This window comes from Microcaecilia unicolor, chromosome 11, assembly GCF_901765095.1.
Source record: "Microcaecilia unicolor chromosome 11, aMicUni1.1, whole genome shotgun sequence".
In the NCBI taxonomy this organism is placed as follows: domain Eukaryota; kingdom Metazoa; phylum Chordata; class Amphibia; order Gymnophiona; family Siphonopidae; genus Microcaecilia; species Microcaecilia unicolor.
Genome location: NC_044041.1, coordinates 177483116 through 177505692, shown reverse-complemented (window position 1 = coordinate 177505692; position 22577 = coordinate 177483116). Strand labels below are relative to the sequence as shown.

At 46.1% G+C, this 22577-nt stretch overlaps 1 protein-coding gene across 7 annotated transcripts in view; it reads right to left on the bottom strand.

The window, feature by feature from the left end:
* The window catches only part of RYR1 (ryanodine receptor 1), a 246068-nt gene that overhangs the window by 94478 nt on the left and 129013 nt on the right, over positions 1-22577 (bottom strand). For all 7 annotated transcript variants that reach the window (XM_030218373.1, XM_030218376.1, XM_030218375.1 and 4 more), the window contains exons 48-57: positions 22065-22285; positions 21705-21795; positions 21353-21493; positions 18901-19064; positions 15223-15301; positions 13019-13108; positions 12592-12735; positions 3057-3137; positions 1094-1169; positions 847-970 (exon numbers count right to left, since the gene is read on the bottom strand). In XM_030218373.1, the coding sequence (XP_030074233.1) occupies positions 847-970; positions 1094-1169; positions 3057-3137; positions 12592-12735; positions 13019-13108; positions 15223-15301; positions 18901-19064; positions 21353-21493; positions 21705-21795; positions 22065-22285 (1211 nt within the window). The remainder of the gene's footprint in view (positions 1-846; positions 971-1093; positions 1170-3056; positions 3138-12591; positions 12736-13018; positions 13109-15222; positions 15302-18900; positions 19065-21352; positions 21494-21704; positions 21796-22064; positions 22286-22577) is intronic.

The following is a 22577-nucleotide window of genomic DNA, read 5'->3' as shown; positions in this document are numbered from 1 at the left end:
CAACCATGGAGGCAGTGCTTGCAAATCTATCTCCTGCATATTCATTATGGATATCCTGAAAACCTGACCTGCCTGCGGCTCTCGAGGACTAGAGTTGCCTACCCCTGGCCTAGGGCAGCCACTTCTGGGAGGCAACAAAGAACAGCTGCAATCAAAGCAAAACAATAGATCCAGACAACTACACAAAGTCAAAGAAATAACAGGAGGTCTTTGACCAGTAAGAAGGGTGGGTAGTTTTCAAAGAGCCCATTTGCCTACATTATTTTGGAATGATCACAATTATTGGAGGACTAAGGGGCTAAAGAAATGGTTCCCAAACCTGGTCCTGGAGGCACCCCTGCCAGTCAGGTTTTCAGGATATCCACAATGAATATTCATGAGAGAGATTTGCATGCACTGCCTCCACTGCATGCAAATCTCTCTCATGAATATTCATTGTGGATACCTTACTGGCTGGAGTGCCTCCAGGACCAAGGTTGGGAACTACTGGGCTAAAGTTTAACTTGGGGGAGGGGCAGGCTCAAAGTAAACCTGGGGTACCTAATATCCTTGCACCGGTCCTGTTGATCACCAAATCCAACCTCTGACCCCAGGAACCCATCGCAGATCACTTTCTTTATTGTCCATCTCCAAACCTCACCCACCTCACTCTCCATCACCAAATGGACCCACAAAAACAATCTAGCACTCCTTGTTCACTCTCCATCACTTAACAACCCTTCTCCTAGTCCCATTCGGCTGTTACTACCCGTTCTCAGTTCTTTATTTCCCTGTTCTTTTTTCTTCTTCTTCTGGCCCTTACCTGCCGTCATGATTCTACATTTCTATGGTCTCTTTCTGACTCACCTGGTCACGGAATAGCCATTAATCTGGAGGAATTTTAGCAGCTCGTGAGCTTTCTCCCTGTCCCGAGCTTTCTCCTTTGCCGTCAGGGTATCGTATGGAACAAGGAGTGGGTGAGTGCCTCCTCCTGAAACAGCAAAGACACCAAAACAAAGCTCTTTAAATTGATAGTGTTCAAGGCAGAAGAGATGAAGGCAGAAGAGATGAAGGGTGAAAGGGTAGAGGAGTAAAGATGGGTAGAAGAGCAGACCTTTGATCTCCAGCTCTTGTTTCTTCTTTCGGCCCCAGGTGTTGTGGTAGTTCTCGGCAAGCTGCTCCGACATAGACTGTAAGAGAAGACAGCACGCAGGACAGAATTTGTAACAGCAAGACAGAGGTACAGAGAGATATTAGGTAAAGAGACCTTAACCCCAGCCTCACCCTACCGCTCTCCTCTTTCCCCACTCTTATCTCTCAGGTTGTAACCTCATTCCTTTGCCCCTTGTCTGGCTCACATAGGCTGGTCACCTACTGTGGAGGCTTCCCCCTTCCTCTTGCCCGCATGCCTAACTTTGCCAAATCCAGCAGGCTAAGGTCCTTCAGACTGTGGGACAATATACAGACAGCAGAAGTTGGCATTTTTTTCAGGTGCTGGCCACCACCGGATGGATTGTGCCTGGATATTCACTGCCGGCACCTATCTACGCAACGTTTAAAACCCGTACTTCTTCTGAACCTCTTTACGTTATCTTACTCCTTATTTCCAAACGCGAACACTCCGATCAGCAGAACTCAATCTCCTAACCGTTCCCACCCATAGACAATTCTTCGTGAACCCAGTAGGCACATCACGTTCTCATTTCAAGGTCCTAAATTGTGGAATTCTTTGCCTCCTCATCTCAGACAGATCACTTCTCTGCTGCTTTTTAAAACTGAGCTCAAAACGTTTCTCTTTCAGGATGCCTTTTCCTAACTTTTACAGATGAGACCACACTTATCTGGAAAGCTGTATTCTCCTCCTTTTTGTTTTTTCCTTCTCTCTTCTTTCCTATTTTGCAATGGAGTTCCACGTATTCCTTTTGTACCATGTTTGTCCTTGTTAGTTACTTCCCCCTTCTCTTTTTTATTTAGATTGTAAACCGTCCAGATAGTCTTTCTGTTGGGTGGGGTAGAAAATCCTCAATAAACTTGAAACTTGATTGGGAGTGTCAAACAAATTAGCCCTCTCTGGACACCATGAGGGGGCATGCTCAATACTGGGGGTACTCAGCACCCACCGGCACCTACAGAGCTAGCTCCTATGCTCAGATAGGTACCCGGTTAACATAAGACAGATCTTTTACTGTCCTGTTAATCGACTAGTTATCCAGGCACCCTCACTGGATATCAGTAGTGCCCAGGTAACTCCTGTCTCTGCCCTGATTCTGCCCTGGCACTAACTGGATAGTGCAATGGTTATCCCCTCAGATTTTCAGAGGCGCTATCTGGTTATGTGCTGCTGAAAATCCAGGGATCACCAGGTCAGTGGGAAATAGAGTAGGAGCCACCCCTATACTCTGTTATCTGCTGCTGAATGTCACCCCCATGTTCCTAAACTTGTCGGTGGACAAGTACTGAAGGAACTTAGGGAAGTTCTAGCGTCTCCGTTGGCTGACCTTTTCAATGCTTCTCTAGAGTTGGGTCCCGAAGGACTGGAGAAGAGCAGATGTGGTCCCTTTCCACAAAAGCAGAAATAAGGAAGAGGTAAGTCTGATTTCTTCGGTAAGTATGTAATGCAAACACTTGTAAAACAAAGAATAGTAAAGTTTTTGGAATCCAATAGATTACAGGACCCGCGGCAACATGGTTTCAGTACAGGAGGCAAGTCTCTTTCAAGGAAGCTCTGGAACGAAGGGACATAGGCTGAAGGTAAAAGGGGATAGACTCAGAAGTAATCTGAGGAAATACTTCTTCATGGAGAGGGTGGTGAATTCATGGAACGGCCTCCCAGTGGAAGTGGTGGAAAAAAAAACAGTATCTGAATTCAAGAGAGCTTGGGAGGACTACATAGGATCTCTAATGGAGTGATAGGGAGAGTAGATGGCATGGATGGGCAGACTGGATAGGCCATATGGCCTTTATCTGCCTACATTTTTCTCTGTGTAGAAAAGCTTCTGCCTGCATAATTCTGAAAACTGCCCAAGAAATACATATGGCCGAGACATTCTCCATGGAACTCTAGAGCATAAACTCACCTGCAGCTCACGGGATAGTGTGACTCCAGACAGATCTATGGGGGTGGGACTGAAGGTCTGGGTGGTGGGGTCGTAGGTGGCCTAGAATAGAAATGTAAAAAGACAGAGGCATGTTTAGTGTCATCTCTGACTGCTTTTCATCTTAGATGCTCATTTCTGTAGCTTCATTCAGGCAAAGAGCTTCTTTTTTTAAAAGTAGCATTTATGTCTCTAAAGAAGTGAAAGTAGTAGTTTTCAGCCTCTCTTTTGGGTAAGGATACCAAGATTAGTAATTTTGCAGATCCCCAAGCCTCCGATCCTTCACAGACTATCAGGCTTATTTTCGAACGAGAAGGGCGCCCATCTTCGAACACAAATCGGGAGATGGGCGTCCTTCTCTCAGGGTCGCCCAAATCGGCATAATTGAAAGCCGATTTTGGGTGTCATCAACTGCTTTCTGTCACGGGGATGACCAAAGTTCATGGGGGCGTGTTGGCAGCGTAGCGAAGGCGAGACTGGGGCGTGCTTAAGAGATGGGCGTCCTTGGCTGATAATGGAAAAAAAAAAGGGCGTCCCTGACGAGCACTTGGGCAACTTTACTTGGTCTAATTTTTCTTGCGACCAAGCCTCAAAAAGTTGCCCAAAGTGACCAGATGACCACCGGAGGGAATCGGGGATGACCTCCCCTTACTCCCCCAGTGGTCACCAACCCCCTCCCGCTCTTAAAGAAAAGCTTCAAAAAAAATATTTTGCCAGCCTCAAATATCATACCCAGCTCCATGACAGCAGTATGCAGGTCTCTGGAGCAGTTTTAGTGGGTGCAGTGCACTTCAGGCAGGCGGACGCAGGCCCATCCCCTTTCTACCTGTTACCAGGGGCGTAGCTACGGGTGGGCCTGGGTGGGCCCAGGCCCACCCAATTCCAGCCCAGGCCCGCCCAGCGCCAGCGCCCATTGCCGCGGCGCGCGGCGCTACAAAAAGAAGAAGCGCTCAGCTGACTGAGCTGAGCGCCAACGCGTCTCTAAGAACAAGAAAAAATGTTTTTTAAAAAAATGCGGCACCACAGGCAGCCTCGAAGCATTGGCTGCTGGCTCTGTGCAGGCTCCTCCCGTCTCTTACATCACTGCCCCTGTAGCGAAGCAGGGGCAGTGACGTAAGAGATGGAAGGAGCCTGCAGAGCCAGCAGCCAATGCTTCGAGGCTGCCTGCAGTGCCGCGTTTTTTTTAAAACATTTTTTCTCGTCGGGTTAGCGACGCGTTGGTGCTCAGCTCAGTCAGCTGAGCGCTTCTTCTTTTTGTAGCGCCGGCCCTGCTGCTCATCAGGAAAAGCAGCAGTGGCCGGCAATGGGAGCTGGGGCTGGTGGGCCTGAATTGGAGAGGGAAAATGGATGGCAGGATGGGGAGAAAGAGGAAAAATGGAAGGATGGGGAGAGAAAGAGGGAAAACAGATGGGAGGATGGCAGAGAAAGAGGGAAAATGGAAGGATGGGGAGAGAAAGAGGGAAAACAGATGGCAGGATGGGGAGAAAGAGGGAAAATGGAAGGATGGGGAGAGAGAGGGAAAATGGAAGGATGGGGAGAGAAAGAGGGAAAACAGATGGGAGGATGGCAGAGAAAGAGGGAAACAGATGGGAGGATGGCAGAGAAAGAGGGAAAACGGAGGATGGGGAGAGAAAGAGGGAAAACAGATGGGAGGATGGCAGAGAAAGAGGGAAAATGGAAGGATGGGGAGAGAAAGAGGGAAAACAGATGGCAAAGAAAGAGGGAAAACGGAAGGATGGGGAGAGAAAGAGGGAAAATAGATGGGAGGATGGCAGAGAAAGAGGGGAGATGGATGAAAGGATGCAGAGAAAAAGGGGAGAGTGGAAGGATGTGAAGGGACACTGAACAGAAAAGGGTAGAGAGATAGACACTGGTTAGAAGGAGGGAGAGAGACATTAGATGGAAGGATCAGGAGAGAGGGTAGATGGGTGGAAGGATGGGGAGAGAAAGAGGGAAGACGCTGGATGGAAGGGTAGGGAGAAAGAGGTGACACTGGATGGAAGGATGCAGAAAGAAAGAGGGGAGACTATTGGAAGGATGGGGAGAGAGAGGGGAGACACTGGAAGGATGGGGAGAGAAAGAGGAGAGCTGCTGCATGGAAAGGGGGAGTAGTGAAAGATTGGAGAATAAGAGGAAGGGGCATGGGGAGAACAAGGGTGAGAAAAAGATGAAAAGCCATAAGTAGATGAAGGAAATTAAAGAATGGATAGTAAGGAGAAATTAGATCTTACCTGCTAATTTGCTTTCCTTTAGTCCCTCCGGACCGGACCAGGATTGGACTGATGGGTTGTGCTCGCCTACCAGCAGGTGGAGACTGAGAAAAAACTCTGACTCTAGAGAGCCAATAGGAGCCCTGGCCATGTGACCTTAGCCTCAGTATTTGAATAACAAAGCAGGAAAGAAAGAAAGACCTTCTGTGCCGTATGGAATCCTAGCAGCCACAAAGCACTCGGCAATGCCAAGTATCAGAGCTCACCAGCAACTCTCACCAGAGAAGTGGTATGGCCCGATATGTATTACAGCTCACCAGCAACTCTCACTAGAGAAGTGGTGTGGCTCACTTGTACTATAGCTCACCAGCAACTCTCACCAGAGAAGCGATATGGCTCACATGTAATATAGCTCACCAGCAACTCTCCCCAGAGAAGTGGTATGGCTCACATATAATATAGCTCACCCGCAACTCTCACCAGAGAAGTGGTATGGCTCACTTGTCTTATAGCTCACCAGCAACTCTCCCCAGAGAAGTGGTATGGCTCACATATAATATAGCTCACCCGCAACTCTCACCAGAGAAGTGGTATGGCTCACTTGTCTTATAGCTCACCAGCAACTCTCACCAGAGAAGTGGTATGGCCCACTTAAGATTTTATATATATTCCATCAACTGAGCTTACCAGCAACTCTCACCAGAAAAGTGGTAAATCATATTTAAGGTTTTATAGATATTCCAGCAACTGAGCTCAGCCACAACTCTCACCAGAGAAGTGGTATGGCGTATTTAAGGTTTTATAGATAGATTCCAGCAATTGAGCTCACCAGCAACCACCAGAGAAGTGGTATAGACCACGTAAAGTTCTGTATATATATAGTATTGTTCCACGAATCGTAAAGGAATGAATACACTTCCTACTGAATACACTTCCTACTTAATAAAAGAAGCTAAAGAGTAGAGAGAACATGGGAGGGGCCTGGTCCGGTCCGGAGGGACTAAAGGAAAGCAAATTAGCAGGTAAGATCTAATTTCTCCTTCCTTAGCGTCCCTCCGGACCGGACCAGGATTGGACTGATGGGAAGTACCAAAGCAGTAATCTGAAGGGAGGGACCCTATGAAAACTGCAGAGAAATGTTCATGCTGCATAGGCCACCTGGCGACAACTAACATGTAGTGTGTCCCAATGAGCAAAATAAAATGAAACTAGGACTAAGTTGCCAACTTACCAATGTGCACCAAGAGCACCAAAAATCGCCGTAGTAAGAATAGAGCCCGCTTCTGAAGTTGTGGAATATGTTGTAATACGCTGTGGAACTGCCCTCTCAGCGAGAAGAGAAATAGACATTCTCATTTCCTTGATCCTTCGCGATATAGCGGGTTAGAAACAATGAAAAACTTTTACGCCTACTGGCTAGAAGGACAAAACCAATAAGAAAAAACCGATTGGGAAAGGTGAAAACTTTAAACTACAGCAGACCGAAAAGAAGTTACCAACCGTAGAAGTATTCCACACATAGATCTACTTGCTGCAATGGCTACTGGGAAACACTGCTTGAAGAGGAAAACTTTATAGAAAAAGTTATGGCTACTAGAAAACAGAACTTTAAGAGTCTGTTCACCTAGTTCACCTAGCTGGTGGACGAAGCGGGAGGTACAGGTGCAGGACTCCTTTAAGAACCCGCTTTGACAGTGGATGCTGCATAAGCGTGCGGTTGTCAACAGTATCATGCATCACTGATAGAGCTGCCAAATGAACTCTAATGGATGAGTAAGACAGACAAGATTTCGCAAGATGCAGAAGATATTCCAAAACATGCAAAATGGATACTGTTTGTGGAATGAAGTGGCGAGAGGAGTACCACAGAGTGAACCGTCGCCACTTTGATTCATAGGACTTTAATGTAGATTTCTGTCTGGAAGCAATTAAAACTTGAAGTACTTCCTGCGAAAATATCAAAGATGTTGCAGACCCAGTAACCACGCCATAATTTTGAGTGACTGGGGGTCCGGATGTAGAAGGGTGCCTTGGTTCTGCGTAAACACCTAGTGAGATGATGGAAGAAACGCATAAAGAAGGCTGAAAAAATGAGAGTCCATTCACCTAAATGCAGGGTGACACAACTAAGAAAAAATGAGTACAAACTCAAGAGTATACTCTTAATTCCTCCTTGGCGGATGACATAACCCATTGCCATGGCAAGGACCAACATAGCTCTCTCCGCCTTGTTTGTCAGTAGGGAAAACAAAATTCACCCGAAGGTAAAACGAATTGCTGAGGTCCCCCAGAAAAAAAATATATACAAAAAAGCTTCTGCCAAAAAGTGTACTGCACGAAGCATCCCAATGACAGAACTAAGGTTCTTGAGATAACTAGATGACACTTAACTAGCGCGATTGATGACCCTGAGATTCGCAATAGGATGAAGGAAAATTCCTTCTTGGGCATTAGAAAGTAAAATTGCATTCTGCAGAATAGAGCGAGGAAATGGCCGAAGGCCCAAGGTCACCAAGAAAAATATAAACTGGGATGATTGCAGAGGAGACAAAAGACTGTGCGCCAACCTGACTAAACAAAGAGAAAATCAGAGATATCTGATGAGAGATCAAATGAAAGGCCTGGCTACAATCACCACCCAACCTACAGACTGTAAGAAATGCAACACCCGGTGCGTGACCTGAGAACTCTGCTGATAAGACTTTCTCCAATTAGGCAGTCATCTAGGTAAGAATGAAATGACCCTAAGAGCGCAATGAACATCCTCTTAGATCTATAAAAGAACGGAAGAGAGAGTACTGCTGAAAATGACCGGTTAATGCATAAGCAAAAAACTAGCCATTCTCTGGATCCTGAGGAGAAGAGGAAGGGTGACCAAGGACACCAGTTAAATAGGGCTACAAACTCCAACCCTATCTCTATGGCGTTCCATAGTTGGGTAAGTTCTGAATATAGAAAGTTCTGAATATAGGAGTCCACCAGCTATGGTAGTACGCTCCGGACAGAAAAAAATTGTCCCAGTATGAACGTCTGATTCACCGGCCTGTAATTTCTTGGATCTCCCTAATCCACATACCACTAATCCACGTACCACGGTCATGCGTCCTCCCTCACTGAGATGTAGATTGTAAGCTCCTTTGAGCAGGGAACGTCCTTCTTTGTTAATTTGTACAGCGCTGCGTAACCCTAGTAGCGCTCTAGAAATGTTAAGTAGTAGTAGTAGTACCAGACACTTACACCCAATAGATATGAATGTTGAGCTTGTTTCAGGTTAAAACACCGAACCTAGGCCCAGGGTCCCCGGTGTTCCTAGTGGTGAACAGCCATGGCAAATATTGTATGCGTTAGTTTGCAGAATTACTGCAAAGCCTTGCTTTTGGAGCAGAGATTTCTGTTCGATACTCTCGTGAGAGGTTTTTTTCTTTAATGCTGTTCTGGCTGTAGAAAGGTGGACATTTGAGCTTCCCCAGAATGGCAAAACTTATGTACCTATGCCCATTAGATATGAATGCTGGACTTGATGGACTTTAGGCCTTACCCAGCATAACCATACTTATGTACCTATGGTAAAAATACACAGGAAGTGAGTGAATCCCCTTCCAATTGAAAGAACACTCTGGAGTGAAGGCGCATAGAATGAAAATGAAAAAGGACAAACTTGGAAATTACCTGTAACGAAAAAAGTGAAGTTGTGCCACAGCCACTTGGTGAAGGCAGTGTAGACAAGACTGTATCTGAATTCAAGAAAGCTTGATATAACATCAGGTCTCTAAGGAAGAGGAAGAGATAGCAGATGGTATGTATAGGCATACTGGACCAAACCAGGATGTTTATAATCTGCCAATGCTGAACTGATAGAGTAGAGACAAACACGAGTAGATGGTTTGAGGACCGTCCACTATCTTTAAGTGAAAGGATGACTTTATTCTCTAAGTGACCATATGTCCTGTAAAAACCAGAAGAAAGCTAAAATGAAATATGAGAGGCTTCAAGGCAGTTGGAAAAGAAGGGAAGACATGAATAAAGCATGCCTGCTAAGGCAGCTGAGTGACTGGGAGCTTGGTAGACAGGACTGTCCCTCAGAGAATATGAAAGAGCTGATATATCCCCATGGCATCTGAACAATATACTGTATGCCTCTAGAGAAGGCTTCTTAAAGTCGGAAAAAGAAAACACTGTATAACACTACAGCCATTGAGAGTGTCTGTTAAGTTCTTAAAACACTATATAACATCATAGGCATGGAGTAAAATGCTTGAAAGGAACTAAGATATTATGGTCAGAATTGCAAAGTACCAATCAATTGACTGTTAGACAATGTAGTCCTATTCACCAGGGAATGAGAAAGACAGAAATTTACTCTATGCCTATAGAGAAAGTTTCTAAAGTTCTTAAAACACTGTATAATACTACAGCTATTGAGGAAAATGCTTGAAATGAATTATGATATTATGATAAGATGTAGATTTTCCACCAGGCAATGAAAAATGACTGAGCACCAGAAAAAACTAGTGTTAACAGCCCCGTGATACATAGAAATTTAAAAGAAGAAAAGCTTGTTATATATCCATATATGAAAGGAGCCCCCTTTCAACCAAATATTGCCTGCTGATGTGAAGAGCATTTTAGAATACGCCGTTCAGCACATACAAAAGTGTACACATCTTGGAGCCGAACTGCTCTATGAACTGCAGCCTTACCTTCAGCAGAGAGATCCCCGACTGATAAGATGGAGGGAGAAACAAAATGGCCGCCGTTCGCTCCACTGGCCCTGTGGCGATCGTCGACAGCACGCCCGACACCTCCGAACAAGCGGAGCCCAGAGGAACGGCGAAGAAACAACAGCCGGCGAAAAAGGCCCCGAAAAAACTGGAGGCAGCACCGGACCCGAAGAAACCTTGAAGGGAGAGCAAAATTTACACGTTCCGGCTGCGTGAACTGCACGACGCTGACCGACAGCAGCTGTTTGAACTTTTAAGCCATATCGGAAAAAACAGGTGGCCGCGCTTACGCGGTTCGCACCTTTCTTCTTTTTTTTTTTTTTTTAATTTGTTTAAACTGCCGCCGCCAAAACGCAAGAAAATGGAGGAAATTAAATCTGACGAGAAAAATCGCTGTTTAAAGTCACAGATACTGAATTATTTTCTTCTGTTTGTTTTTTTTTTTTTTTTTTTTTAATAACCCCTCAATCATAATAAAACACTGGAGCTGCCTGCTCGTTAGAAGTCTGGGGAAAGAAAGGCTGCTTCTTTGAATTTCCTTTTATTTGATTTAATTCTTTTAAAGCAGCTACCTGTTAAAAGTGGCTGCCTCTCCCAAAGACGGTACACCTTTCCAGAGAAAGGGACGGCCCTTCCCTGCTAAGCCAGGGAGATGGGGAGGAAGGGGGGTGGACTCGAGACACCCGAGTTTAACACCCCCGAGGCTGTCAAAGAAAGAAGAGAAAGGAAACCCTGTCAAGCCTCTAAATAAGATTCCAGGCACAGAAGAATTATCACAAATATCTGTCATATCTAAAGAGAAAAGGAGAGAGACTAATGGGCTCACTTCCTACCTGCTGGGAGACTGAGAAAATACTGAGGCTAAGGTCACATGGCCAGGGCTCCTATTGGCTCTCTAGAGTCAGAGTTTTTTCTCAGTCTCCACCTGCTGGTAGGCGAGCACAACCCATCAGTCCAATCCTGGTCCGGTCCGGAGGGACGCTAAGGAAGAATGAATTAAATCTGGACACAGAGAGAGGCAGAAAAATATTGAAGAAAGCAAAGAAAAAGGAGAGAAAAATGACAAATGGCCAGGAAACCCTGGCAGAAGAGTCAAGCGAAAACGAAGGAAAGCAGAATCTAGAGACTGGGAGCAACACAATGAGAAAAAGTAAATGGCCATACAACAAAGGTAAAGAAAATAATTTTATTTTTAATTTAGGATAAAGTAATATGGTGTTAATAAAGTTTCAGAGACCAATACTTCCTTCCTTAGGTCAGGAGAGGATACCGTAACAGCATTATACTGACCTGAGGCAGGAGGTTTTGGCCTCTGAAAGCTCACTGAAAAGGGTGTTAGGCTATTAAATAAATTGTCTGAAATCTGATGCACTGAAAAGCAGCACTTTACCCTGTGTGACAAATGCATCTGATTAGCGTGACTAAACTTTGCTGGGGGAGGGGGGTAGAGAGAAAATTTTGTGCCCACCCACTTTGGGTTCAGGCCCACCCAAAATTGGCAGTCTGGCTACGCCACTGCCTGTTACACTTGTGGTGGTAAATGTGAGCCCTTCAAAACCCACCAGAAACCCACTGTACCCACATGTAGGTGCCCCCATTCACCCCTTAGGGCTATGGTAGTTGTGGGGGGGTTTTTTTTTTGGGGGGGGGGGGGGGTGGAGGGCTCAGCACCCAAGGTAAGGGAGCTATGCACCTGGGAACAATTTATGAAGTTCACTGCAGTGCCCCCTAAGGTGCCCGGTTGGTGACTTGGCATGTCATGGGAACCAGTGCACTATGAATGCTGGCTCCTCCCACGACCAAAGGGCTTGCGTTTAGTCATTTCTGAGATGGGTGTCCTCGGTTTCCATTATCGCTGAAAACCAGGGACAACCATCTTTAAGGACGACCTAAGGACGATCATCTCTAAGGTCGACCTAAATGTTGAGATTTGGGCGTCCCCGACCGTATTATCGAAATGAAAGACGGACGCCCATCTTGTTTCGATAATACGGGTTTCCCCACCCCTTCATGGGGCCGTCCTGCGAGGACGGCTCCAGGAAAACATGGGCGCCCCATTTGATTATGCCCCTCCACATAACATTATATGAAACCATTTAGGGATGCTGATGGAATTCTTGGGTTATGTGGAATCCCAGCTGTGAAACATGAAGCTGCATGCATGACCAGAGGCTGGGGTGCTATCCCCAGGGGATCTAACAGGGGAAGGGTATGGATTCTCATCTGCATTGTAACAGGAATGCCAAAGTGCACAACAATGAACAGAAAAGCAGTATTGGTAGCCACAGAAAATTTTACTGGAGCAAATTATCAAAGGAAATCTGACGTGGTCACATTTTGGCAAATTGCCTGCATCAGGGGTTTGCCAAAACATGGTTGTGTCAGGTTTCTTTTGGTGATTTGCTCCAATAAAGCTTCCTATGGTTGCCACTACTACATTTCTGACCTCTGTTTTGCACCCTTGTGCTCCTATTTCTTTATTTTATGTTTAAACATTTATATTCTACATTAAGACTCTAGGCGGGTTACAAGCTCACATTGTTGCACCCTTGTAGACTTTTGCCTTTGCCTGTTTCCGCTTCTCACCTGCGCTGTCTGTGATATCTTGCGTGTCTTGATCTTCTTCTCGACCTTCTCTTCATCCCCTTCCCTTGCTTTTTCAATCATCCATTCCCAAGCAATCATGGCCTTGAGCGACTCCTTGATGGGCCAGCGGTAAATCTCCTTGTCCTGAGATAAGGAAAGAATAGAAAGGGCAGGAGATACAGGGAAAGGAGTATGATGAAAACAGCAGGACAGAGGCAGGGCATGGCTTGACCACCAATACCCAAGATTGTTCTCTACAGGCCAACAGGTAACAGAAGACCCTGAATATTTTCTCAGCTAGAGCATTCCCACCTGAATACCACATTACCCTGTGCCAGACCCAGAGTGCTCCCATAGAAAGACCGTATCAGGGTACCTGTAGTGAAGCTGCTGCCTACTGAAAGAGCCAAGAGGTGGACATAGATACCTTTTCTGAGAAAGTCTTGTATGGCCGCAACATTGGATGGGTCTTTGCGTCCTCGTCGATGGCTTCTCCGTATGTCCAGTTATTCTGGATCTGGCAAGGAGTAAAGTGTACAAAGTCAGCTCAGATGAACTACATATACAGACACGATCCCAAGAAATGAACTTCTGTAGGGCACACAGAATCAGAGTCGGAGATGGTACTATGGAATGCCCTTATGGAAACTGGGAGAGACTCCATCCAGAACCAAGACACTCCTGCTCTAGCATTGCTGGAGATCTCAGCGTGAGCATCACACCATGGCTCTCTTTGCCCTATTGAGTCTGATTTTACAATAGGGCACCTACATGAGTCCAAAAAAGTGTCTATGTGCCTTTATAAAGCAGGATCCCAGGCCAGCCCCAAGACCGTGGTTAAGTTTTCCCCCACCTGCCTAATACAAGAGTAGTGTAGGCTAACAGACCCTTCACCTTATCATCCATTAACCTTCCCAAACCCAAAATATAGTGGGGCTAATTGCCCCAGTCATCCCTTCTCTCACCTGCTCTCCTGAATGGAAAACATAACAGAGCAGAAAGAACCCCAACCATTCCCCCCTCCCCACTCAGTCTGAGCAATGCTGGAGGCCCCAAGTCAACAGGAGTTAGGTCTGTGTCCTCTGGCTTTATTGAGGAAGGTTTCCAAGGAGCTTCTGGTGAAAAGATGGGGGTGGGGGGTGGGAGGGGAATGTTTTTTCCCAGAACAGCTGTTGGCCTGACTAAATTTGCTGTTTAGGAAGGCGGGTGGCTACTGAAGCAAATAGGAAGGGGGACTGTGGGGAACAGAGCGGGTTGCTGGTTGCTAGCCATCCAGACCTGCAATTACAGCTCCTTAATTTGGCAGCGCCAAATTGGAAGGCTAGTGCTGAAGATCAGCGCCAGCTCCCTAACCTTCTCTCCTCTGACTTATCCCCACACTAGGCTTCACCAAAACTTGGCCAGCTAAAATCTGGGCTTGTGTAAGAATACTAAGTACCTAGCAAATCTTAAATCTTGCACCTCATTACCTCTCCCTCTGCACTCCCTCACTTCCCCCTATACTGCAGCATCCCTCGCCCTGCGTAGTCCAGTGTCTTCCTGTCTGCCCCCCTACACCACTACCACCACCATGGACTAGAAATCTCCTTTCCCTTCCCCAGCAGTCCAGCATCTTTCCCATAGTCTTACATACCCTGTGCCCCCCCCCCCCCCCAACCTGGTGGTCCAGCAGCTCCCCTTTCTTCTTCTCTTGTCCCTTGCCACTGGGTCCGTGCCATGACAGGAGGACAGTGAAGTTCAGCCAGCAGACTGGTAGCTAAACAATAAGGAAGCTGAAGGCCTTAGTACATGCACTCGCTGAAGGACTGTTGCATTCTCGCCCCTCCCTAACAGGAAGTCTGTTCCTCATTGTTTAGCTGCTGTCTGCTGGCTGAGCCCTGCTGTTCCACCCCCTGCAAATTTTCAAAGGCAGGCAGTCTCTAAACACTGTGGTTATCAAATTAAACCCAGCTTCTCATGGTTGTCAAACTGATTCAAAGTTAGTGCATCCTGTTTTATATTGTAGCACTTTAAGGTTTTCATCTTAATAATCTCTGTGGGAAAGTCCCAGTATTGAAAGTACAAGGAGCACTACAGAGCAGGAGTATGGTGAACTGGCAGAGCTGTAGGTGAGGGTCTCAGTATTGGAAGAGGAGAGAGGGTGATGCAGGCCAGGAGTGAGATACATTAACAAAGCAGTGGCATGGGAAGGAACTGAGAGAGAGAAGGGGTTGTCGTACATTGGGATTGATGTGCATTTGAAGGTTTCAGTACAGTGGCATTCCTAAGGGGGGGCGGTGGGTACGGTCCGCCCCGGGTGCATGCCGCTGGGGGGGTGCCACGCGCCTGTCGGCTGCGCTCGTTCCGTGCTCCCTCTGCCCCGGAACAGGTTACTTCCTGTTCCGGGGCAGAGGGAGCATGGAACGAGCGCAGCCGACAGGCGCGCGGCACCCCTTCAGCAGGTAAAAAAGCAACCGGGGGGGGGGGGGGGGGTGATGTTTCGCAGGGGGGAGGTGTCGTTTCACCTTGGTGGGGGGGGCGCATCGGCGATCCACCCCGGGTGTCAGCCGCCCTAGGAACGCCACTGTTTCAGTACCGGAATAACAGAGGTGATGTAGCACAGCAGTGAGGAGCTTTAGCTGGCCTTCCTACCTTATCGAATGCCCATTTGTCATGAGTGTATTCTGCATACTTGTTAATAAAACCATCCAGCTTCTCTGGGATGATTACACTGTAAGAATGAAAAAGAACCTTTTAGTGAGCTTCCTACCTACAGAAGATGAGAGCAGGGGCATAGCCAGACTTTGACGGGAGAGGCCACAGCCCAGGGTGTGGGGCACATTTTAGCCCACGTCCCCCGCTTCTGCCTCCCCTTCGCCGCTGCTTCCGACCACTGGTCTCGTATTGTCTCTCCTGTTTTCAACGCGCTCTGCACTCTTGTTTTAATGAAACTGAGCATGTGCGAGCATGCTCAGTTTCATTGAAACGAGAGCATGCATGGCGCCACTGAAAACAGGAGAGGCAAAACAAAACAGCATGGGACAGACCAACGCTTCAGCTGGCATGGGTTGGGGACCCCCGCCAGCCAAACCATGGACTCCAGAGCCAATTTGGGGGGGGGGCCCAGGCCCCCATAGCTACGCCACTGGATGAGAGTGGGAACAGGCAGGCACTTCCCCACAAAATAATCCAAGTGAAAATCAAAGCAAACAAACTCTAGTCTAAATGATCTGTGCAATTTAAAATGAAAAAAAAAAGTAATAGAAATGAAAAGCCATATAAAATGCATGCCAAACACAGCACTATTGTTTTGCAAAATAGTCGCTGTGTTGTGGACATAAACAGTTTCATATATCACTGCATCAGAGACAAGAAAAAACATTTGGGGCCTGATATTCAAAAGTCTTATGCTCCTAACGAGAGTTATGCTCACAAGCTAGCCTCTTCGAAAATTTACTAGGACCGAGTGCATAACTTTATAGTCAAAATTTCACTAAACTCTTAAATTTTAAGAGCATAAAAAGTGGGTGGCAACAGGTGTGGATTTAGGATGGGGAATTAGATTTAAGAGTTTAGCACTGATTTTCAGAACTAGACTCATAAATTGGGCTGTTCTATGCAAATGGCAGGCCAACATTTATAGGCATATCTTTTAAGTTTATAAATTAAGATAAATTTTTATCTAAAAACTTAGAAGCCCTTTTACTAAAGCTTAGCGCATGCTAACGGAATTAGCACGTGCTAATGGAATTAGAGCACACTAAATACTAAGAACTCCATTTTATACCTATGGACTTCTTAGCATTTAGCGCATGCTAATTCCGTTAGTGTATACTAAACTTTAGTAAAAGGGCCCCTTAGAATCCTAAACTAGCTGAAAATAGGGCACAAATATAGAAGCATAAATTCAAGAGTGCAGCTTCTTTGGAACACTGGTCCCTTTTTACTTTGAGGAACAGACCACCAAGGCAGAGGAACAAACAAGCCACTATGATGCCACAGCAGGAAAGGAAGGAGTAGGGTTGTAGAAGACTTTCCAATACAAGATGGTCACACAAGAAAGTTTGTCCAAATGTTTATTGAAGCAACAGCTAAGACCAAACAGCTAGGACCCGACATGGGACCATGTTTCGGCATAATCGCCTGCCTCAGGGGTTTGCCTGATATGTCATAAATAGGCTGGTGCTATTCTAGTCCAACGTAATAATAGCAGCTCTGCATAAACCTCAATATAAAGTAAGCTGTCGTGTAGTTTTGCTCGTAGCTGCTACACGGGACGGCAGTGACGAGCAAAACTGCACTTTGTCATCGACAACTAATTTATCATTAGTTAGTTATTCAGAATGGGAATTCTAAGTGATTTTGGACCAAATTCAGTAAATGGTGCCCAAATTTGGGTGCCGAATAAAATAAGCTCTGATCGCTATTCTAAAAATAGTGCTCTGAGTTGGGCGCTGTTTACAGAATAGAGCTTAGTGCCGGGATCTGCACCCAAATTTTGGGCGCAAGGATTTACGCCAACTGAAACCTGGTATAAATCCTTGTGTCAAAATTAGGCGCAGATCTCCCGGAGTCTGTAATGCTGCATGCAGTTTTAGTGAATGCCCCTGACATGCCTGTGTCCCTCCCATGGCCATAGACACTTTTTAGTTGCGGGCTAAAACATTTACTTGAACATCTTTATATAATACCGCCTAACAGACGCACACGTAAATTCAAATTGGTGCCAATTAGTGTTAATTATTAGCATCCAATTATTGGCACTAATTGGCTCGTTATTCAATTAAATTGCCATTAAGACCTGGCGGTATATCAAATTTTATTAAACTAAACTATTTATAGGATTTGGGGTTTATGCATATTGTTCAATCTAATATGTAAATATCCTTAAACCCCAATAAGCAAAGAAGAAGAAGGGTATAAATGCCTGTTTAAATTACAAAGTATTTTGGATCATTCAAAGATTTATATATAGTTATGGAATAAATTATTTACATATGCTACACAAATTACTCTACTGTTTTACCATGTTTTTGATCTTTTATGTATATTTTCTTGTTGCTCTTCTTTTTAAGTCCCTGTTAGTGTCTGTCTATTAGATTAAGCCATTTTCAAGCTTATTTTCGAAAGAGAAGGGCGCCCATCTTTTGACACAAATCGCAAGATGGGTGTTCTTCTCATAGGGTCGCCCAAATCAGCATAATCGAAAGCCGATTTTGGGCGTCCCCAACTGCTTTCCGTCGCAGGGACGACCAAAGTTCACGGGGGTGTGTTGGAAGTGTAGCGAAGGCGGGACTGGGGCATGCCTAACACATGGGCATCCTCGACCGGTAATGGAAAAAGAAGGGCGTCCCTGACGAACACTTGGATGACTTTACTTGGTCCTTTTTTTCTTACGACCAAACCACAAAAATGTACCCTAAATGACCAGATGACCATCGGAGGGAATCGGGGATGACCTCCCCTTACTCCTCCAGTGGGCACTAACCCCCTCCCACCCTCAAAAAAAATGTTTAAAAATATTTTTCCAGCCTCTATGACAGCCTCAAATATCATACCCAGCTCCATGACAGCAGTATGCAGGTCCCTGGAGCAGTTTTAGTGGGTGCAGTGCACTTCAGGCAGGCGGACCCAGGTCCATCCCCCCCTACCTGTTACATTTCTGGTGGTAAATGTGAGCCCTTCAAAACCCACCATAAACCCACTGTAACTACATGTAGGTGCCCCCCTTCACCCATAAGGGCTATGGTAGTGGTTTACAGTTGTGGGGAGTGGGTTTTGGGGGGCTCAGCACACAAGGTAAGGGAGCTATGTACCTGGGAGCAATTTCTGAAGTCCACTGCAGTGCCCCCTAGGGTGTATGGTTGGTGTCTTGGCATGTCAGGGGGACCAGTGCACTACGAATGCTGGCTCCTCCCACGACCAAATGGCTTGGATTTGGTCGTTTCTGAGATGGGCGTCCTCGGTTTTCATTATGGCCGAAAATCGGGTACGACCATCTCTAAGGACGACCATCTCTAAGGTCGACCTAAATTTCGCGATTTGGGTGTCTCCGACCGTATTATCGAAATGAAAGATGGACACCCATCTTGTTTCGATAATACGGGTTTCCCCGCCCCTTCGCCGGGAGATCCTGCGAGGACATCCTCAGGAAAACTTGGGCGCCCCTTTCGATTATGCCCCTCTTTGTTTTTTTAATCTCCCTTCTCAGAACATATGCATTGAAAAGGGTCAGGAAAGATCCAGGCATGCTTAAGGAAGAGAGACTGGTAAACCAAGCCTAGACCGATGTGGTGATGGCAGAGAGCACGGAATGGGGGTGTTACTCACTTCAGAGTTTCCACCGGCTTTGGGTCAAAGTTGCCCTCAGCATCAACAGAGGCTTTTTTCTCAGTCTTGGAGGAGTAGCTGGCATCGACATAGTCTGGCGGGAGGGCCCCAGCAATGGCACAGAGGCATGGCATCACAATCTTGTACAGCTCTGCATCGAATTTCTTATCAGAAAGGAAATTTGATTTGTTAAAACTTGGCAAATGCCCCATTAAGCATTTTCACACTCTTACCCCTTTCAGGACATCTGGACCAGTATGGATAAATTAGGTCTTACCTGATAATTTTCTTTCCATTAGTCCTTCCCACTATTCCAGAAACTGTGGGGATAGTTGTGTCCATCAACCAGCAGTGGAGATAGAGAACTGAATACTGAGCTGAGACATAGCTCTCTTGGCATCCAATCCAGCTCCTCAGTATTTATGTAAACAAGCAGTAAAGAAATAAACACCACAACCATAAACAACTCACTAACCTAACACTTACCAGATGAGCAAACAAGTGTGGACCTCTTTCATCTCTGGACAACTGGTAGAGAACAAGAAATATGCAGAAAGCACCATGCAAGCTGACTGTCATTATTTGGTCCATTACTTCACACCACCTAAACATCTCAGAAACCTCCGGCAGGTCTCTGGAATAGTGGGGAAGACTAATGGAAAGAAAATTATCAGGTAAGACCTAATTTCTCCTTCCATTAAGTAGCTTCCTACTACTCCAGAATCTGTGGGATGCTCAAAACAATCCCTACAATCCTCAACTCAATAATAGTATGTATTTCTTTGACTGTATCTTCTTTTCATGGCAGTTAATTTGCTTTTATTGTAAACCGCATAGAAGTCATTTTGGCCCCTTGCGGCATATCAAGTCTCTGTAAATAAAATAAATAAACCTCGGACCTTTCGGGTTATCTCCCTTCTCTAAAGGCTCCTTCAATGATGGCTTCTCTGAATAGAACGAGGTCACATTAGATAAGGAGGGAGAAGCAGAACGTCTCATCTGCCCACTCCTGGAGGTCTAAACAAGATCTCTTAGGAGCCGGAGGGTTAGCGGGGTGAGAAACTGAAGCACCTTGCAGCAACTCTGACTGTCCCTGCTTTAGTAAATAGGCTTGGTGTAAGAGCAATGTAAACTCTGGAGAAAACATATATCCCAATGCAGCTGAATGCTCTGTTGGGTCCTGAGTTTGTAAAATGACAGCTGTACTCCACATGTGATCAAACAGAGGTTGCTCCTCACTGCTAGTCAGCCCCAACAGAAAGGCGCCTATCCTGCGCTCTAATGCATCAAACGGTGCACCAGCCCTGCTGAAGACCCCCAAGTTCCCAGCGTATTTGGATGCTGTGCCAAATCCGAAGACATGCTGCCGCTGACTGTTTCTCCCATGTCCTGCGGGATTTCCGGCTTGCACGTACTGTAACATCCCGACGCCAACTGGTGGGTCCCACAGCGGGAAAACCGCTTCTGTGGGAATCACCATTCACCACAACTGACACATGTGCAACACAACGCAGTCCCAAGCGGTGAGTCAGGAACCCTCCCCTGGACCAAGTAGAACTTGCAGCCCCCCAACTGGTTCTCACTCAAACTTTACTCGAACTTAGCACTGCTGGATTCTCCCCTCAAGCTCACGGTCACCACAAGTCTTACCCCAGATGAAAAAGAATCAGGACTGAGACTGTCCCACGCTCTCCACTAAACCTCTTTCCTTCTCCTGAATATACTATGTAAACCGCTTTGAATGTAGTTGCAAAAAACACAGAAAGGCGGTATATCGTCCCATTTCCCTTCTCCTTTTTTTTTTTTAAGGTTGTTGAGCTGGAAAACAAGAACTCCACAGGAAATAGGGGAGAGGTGAAGGGAGAGAAGAAGTAAATTCACAGGGCACCAGAGACAGGGACCTTAAGACCTCCAGATATGACTCTGCCGACTCAAGCCACCCACAAAGCTCAACAGGGGACCAGATGACCAACTGGACCAGGAACAAATCACTCAGAACCAGACGCTTAAAAGTATGCCCATCCATCTGCTGGAGATAGAAAATACTGCAGAGCTGGACTAGATGCCAAGACAGATAAATCTCAGCTCAGGTTTCAGTTCTCTATCTCCACTTGCTGGTTAATGGACAAAAGTATCCCCACAGGTTCTGGAATAGAAGCTATGTAATGGAAACATTCTTTTAAACAATATAACCTACCCCTTGAATATCATACAAGCTCTTCTCTTTAAGAACTGACCCCTTTCTATGAATATTGTATCACAAAATTAAAAAATGGTATCTGGACTCTGATCATTAATATCAGCAGTCCTTCCTCAGTTTCTTTGTTTGATCCCCCCTATAACTTTCTCTATACTCTAAAGAAATACTGCAAGAATGTAGTGGCTGATAGCTAAAGGATGATGCTCCCACACCTTATACCAAAAGGTTCTATGTTCAATCGTGTCCTCTTACTTTGTGTGCAACTGATTCAAAGATCCCCCAGAAGAGTTTCCGGGTCAGGTGAAGCTCCTCCTCTGAGGTGACACCATAGTTGGCCCAGCCTGTGGGCAGACAGTAATACTTCCAGCACCGTTCATAGTGATTGGTCAGTAACTGCAGGGCAACAGAAAAGAGAGAGAGAGAGAGAGCAAATTAACCTATTGGGAGTTCTACATCAGCTACCAAGGAAACAGGGAAACAAATATCAATACAAGTGATGGTTTAAGTCCAAGATAGGATTAACCTCTTTTGGTTGACCTAGATGAGTAATATCCCATCCAAAACCTTACTTTGGTCAAAGGCTCCAGGAACTACCATCACATACCTTTAATGGCATCTTGGCAAACTCATTGAGGATGGGTACATCAAAGACCAGCCTACGGAGGAGATGCTGCAGCATAGAGGGGCGAAGAGACCTGCAGAGAAAGAGAGACCCACTTACAGAAACCAATGTGCAGAAGAAAGATCAGAGACCCCTTTCCCTGTGCAGTAGCTGCACGGCATCACTAGACACTTCTTGACGACATCACCTCACTGCCCCTTCTAATGTGGATCATGTTGCAGCACAGTGTCATCAGATGATATCCTACCACCCCACCCAGTGTGTCAGGAGGTATCTGTACAGCATGAATGGGCATTCCTTGATAATACCATGTTCATGCCTCTTTCAGCTGGAGCCACGTACCTGCAGAGAGCCATCAGACATTCCTCGATCACATCACGCTGAGCTTTGGTAAGGGAGCGCCCGCGAGAGAGTCGGTAGATGGTGTGCAGCATGGAGTCGATCATGATGGCTCTATGTTCGGTGCCAGCGAAGAGTGGGGCGCACTTGGTGATGAGAGGTAGCACTGCTGTGCAGAGATAGCGGTTCAACGCCAGTGCCATCTCTGTCGTGCTAAAGGCAGCCTGCGGGGGGGGGGGGGGGGGGCAGGGAGAGGAAAAAGGACAGAAAACAAAATTCAGAGAGATGGAAAAGAGAAGAAGGGGAATAAAAAATAAAAAGTATGGGAAGAGAGGACATAGAGATGAGGTGACAGAGAGAGGACAACATAAAAAAAGGTTCAGTTAATGACACCGACATATTTACTTCCTGTTTTTATTTTTAGTTACATTTGTACCCGCGCTTTCCCACTCATGGCAGGCTCAATGCGGCATACATATACAGGTACTTATTTGTACCTGGGGCAATGGAGGGTTA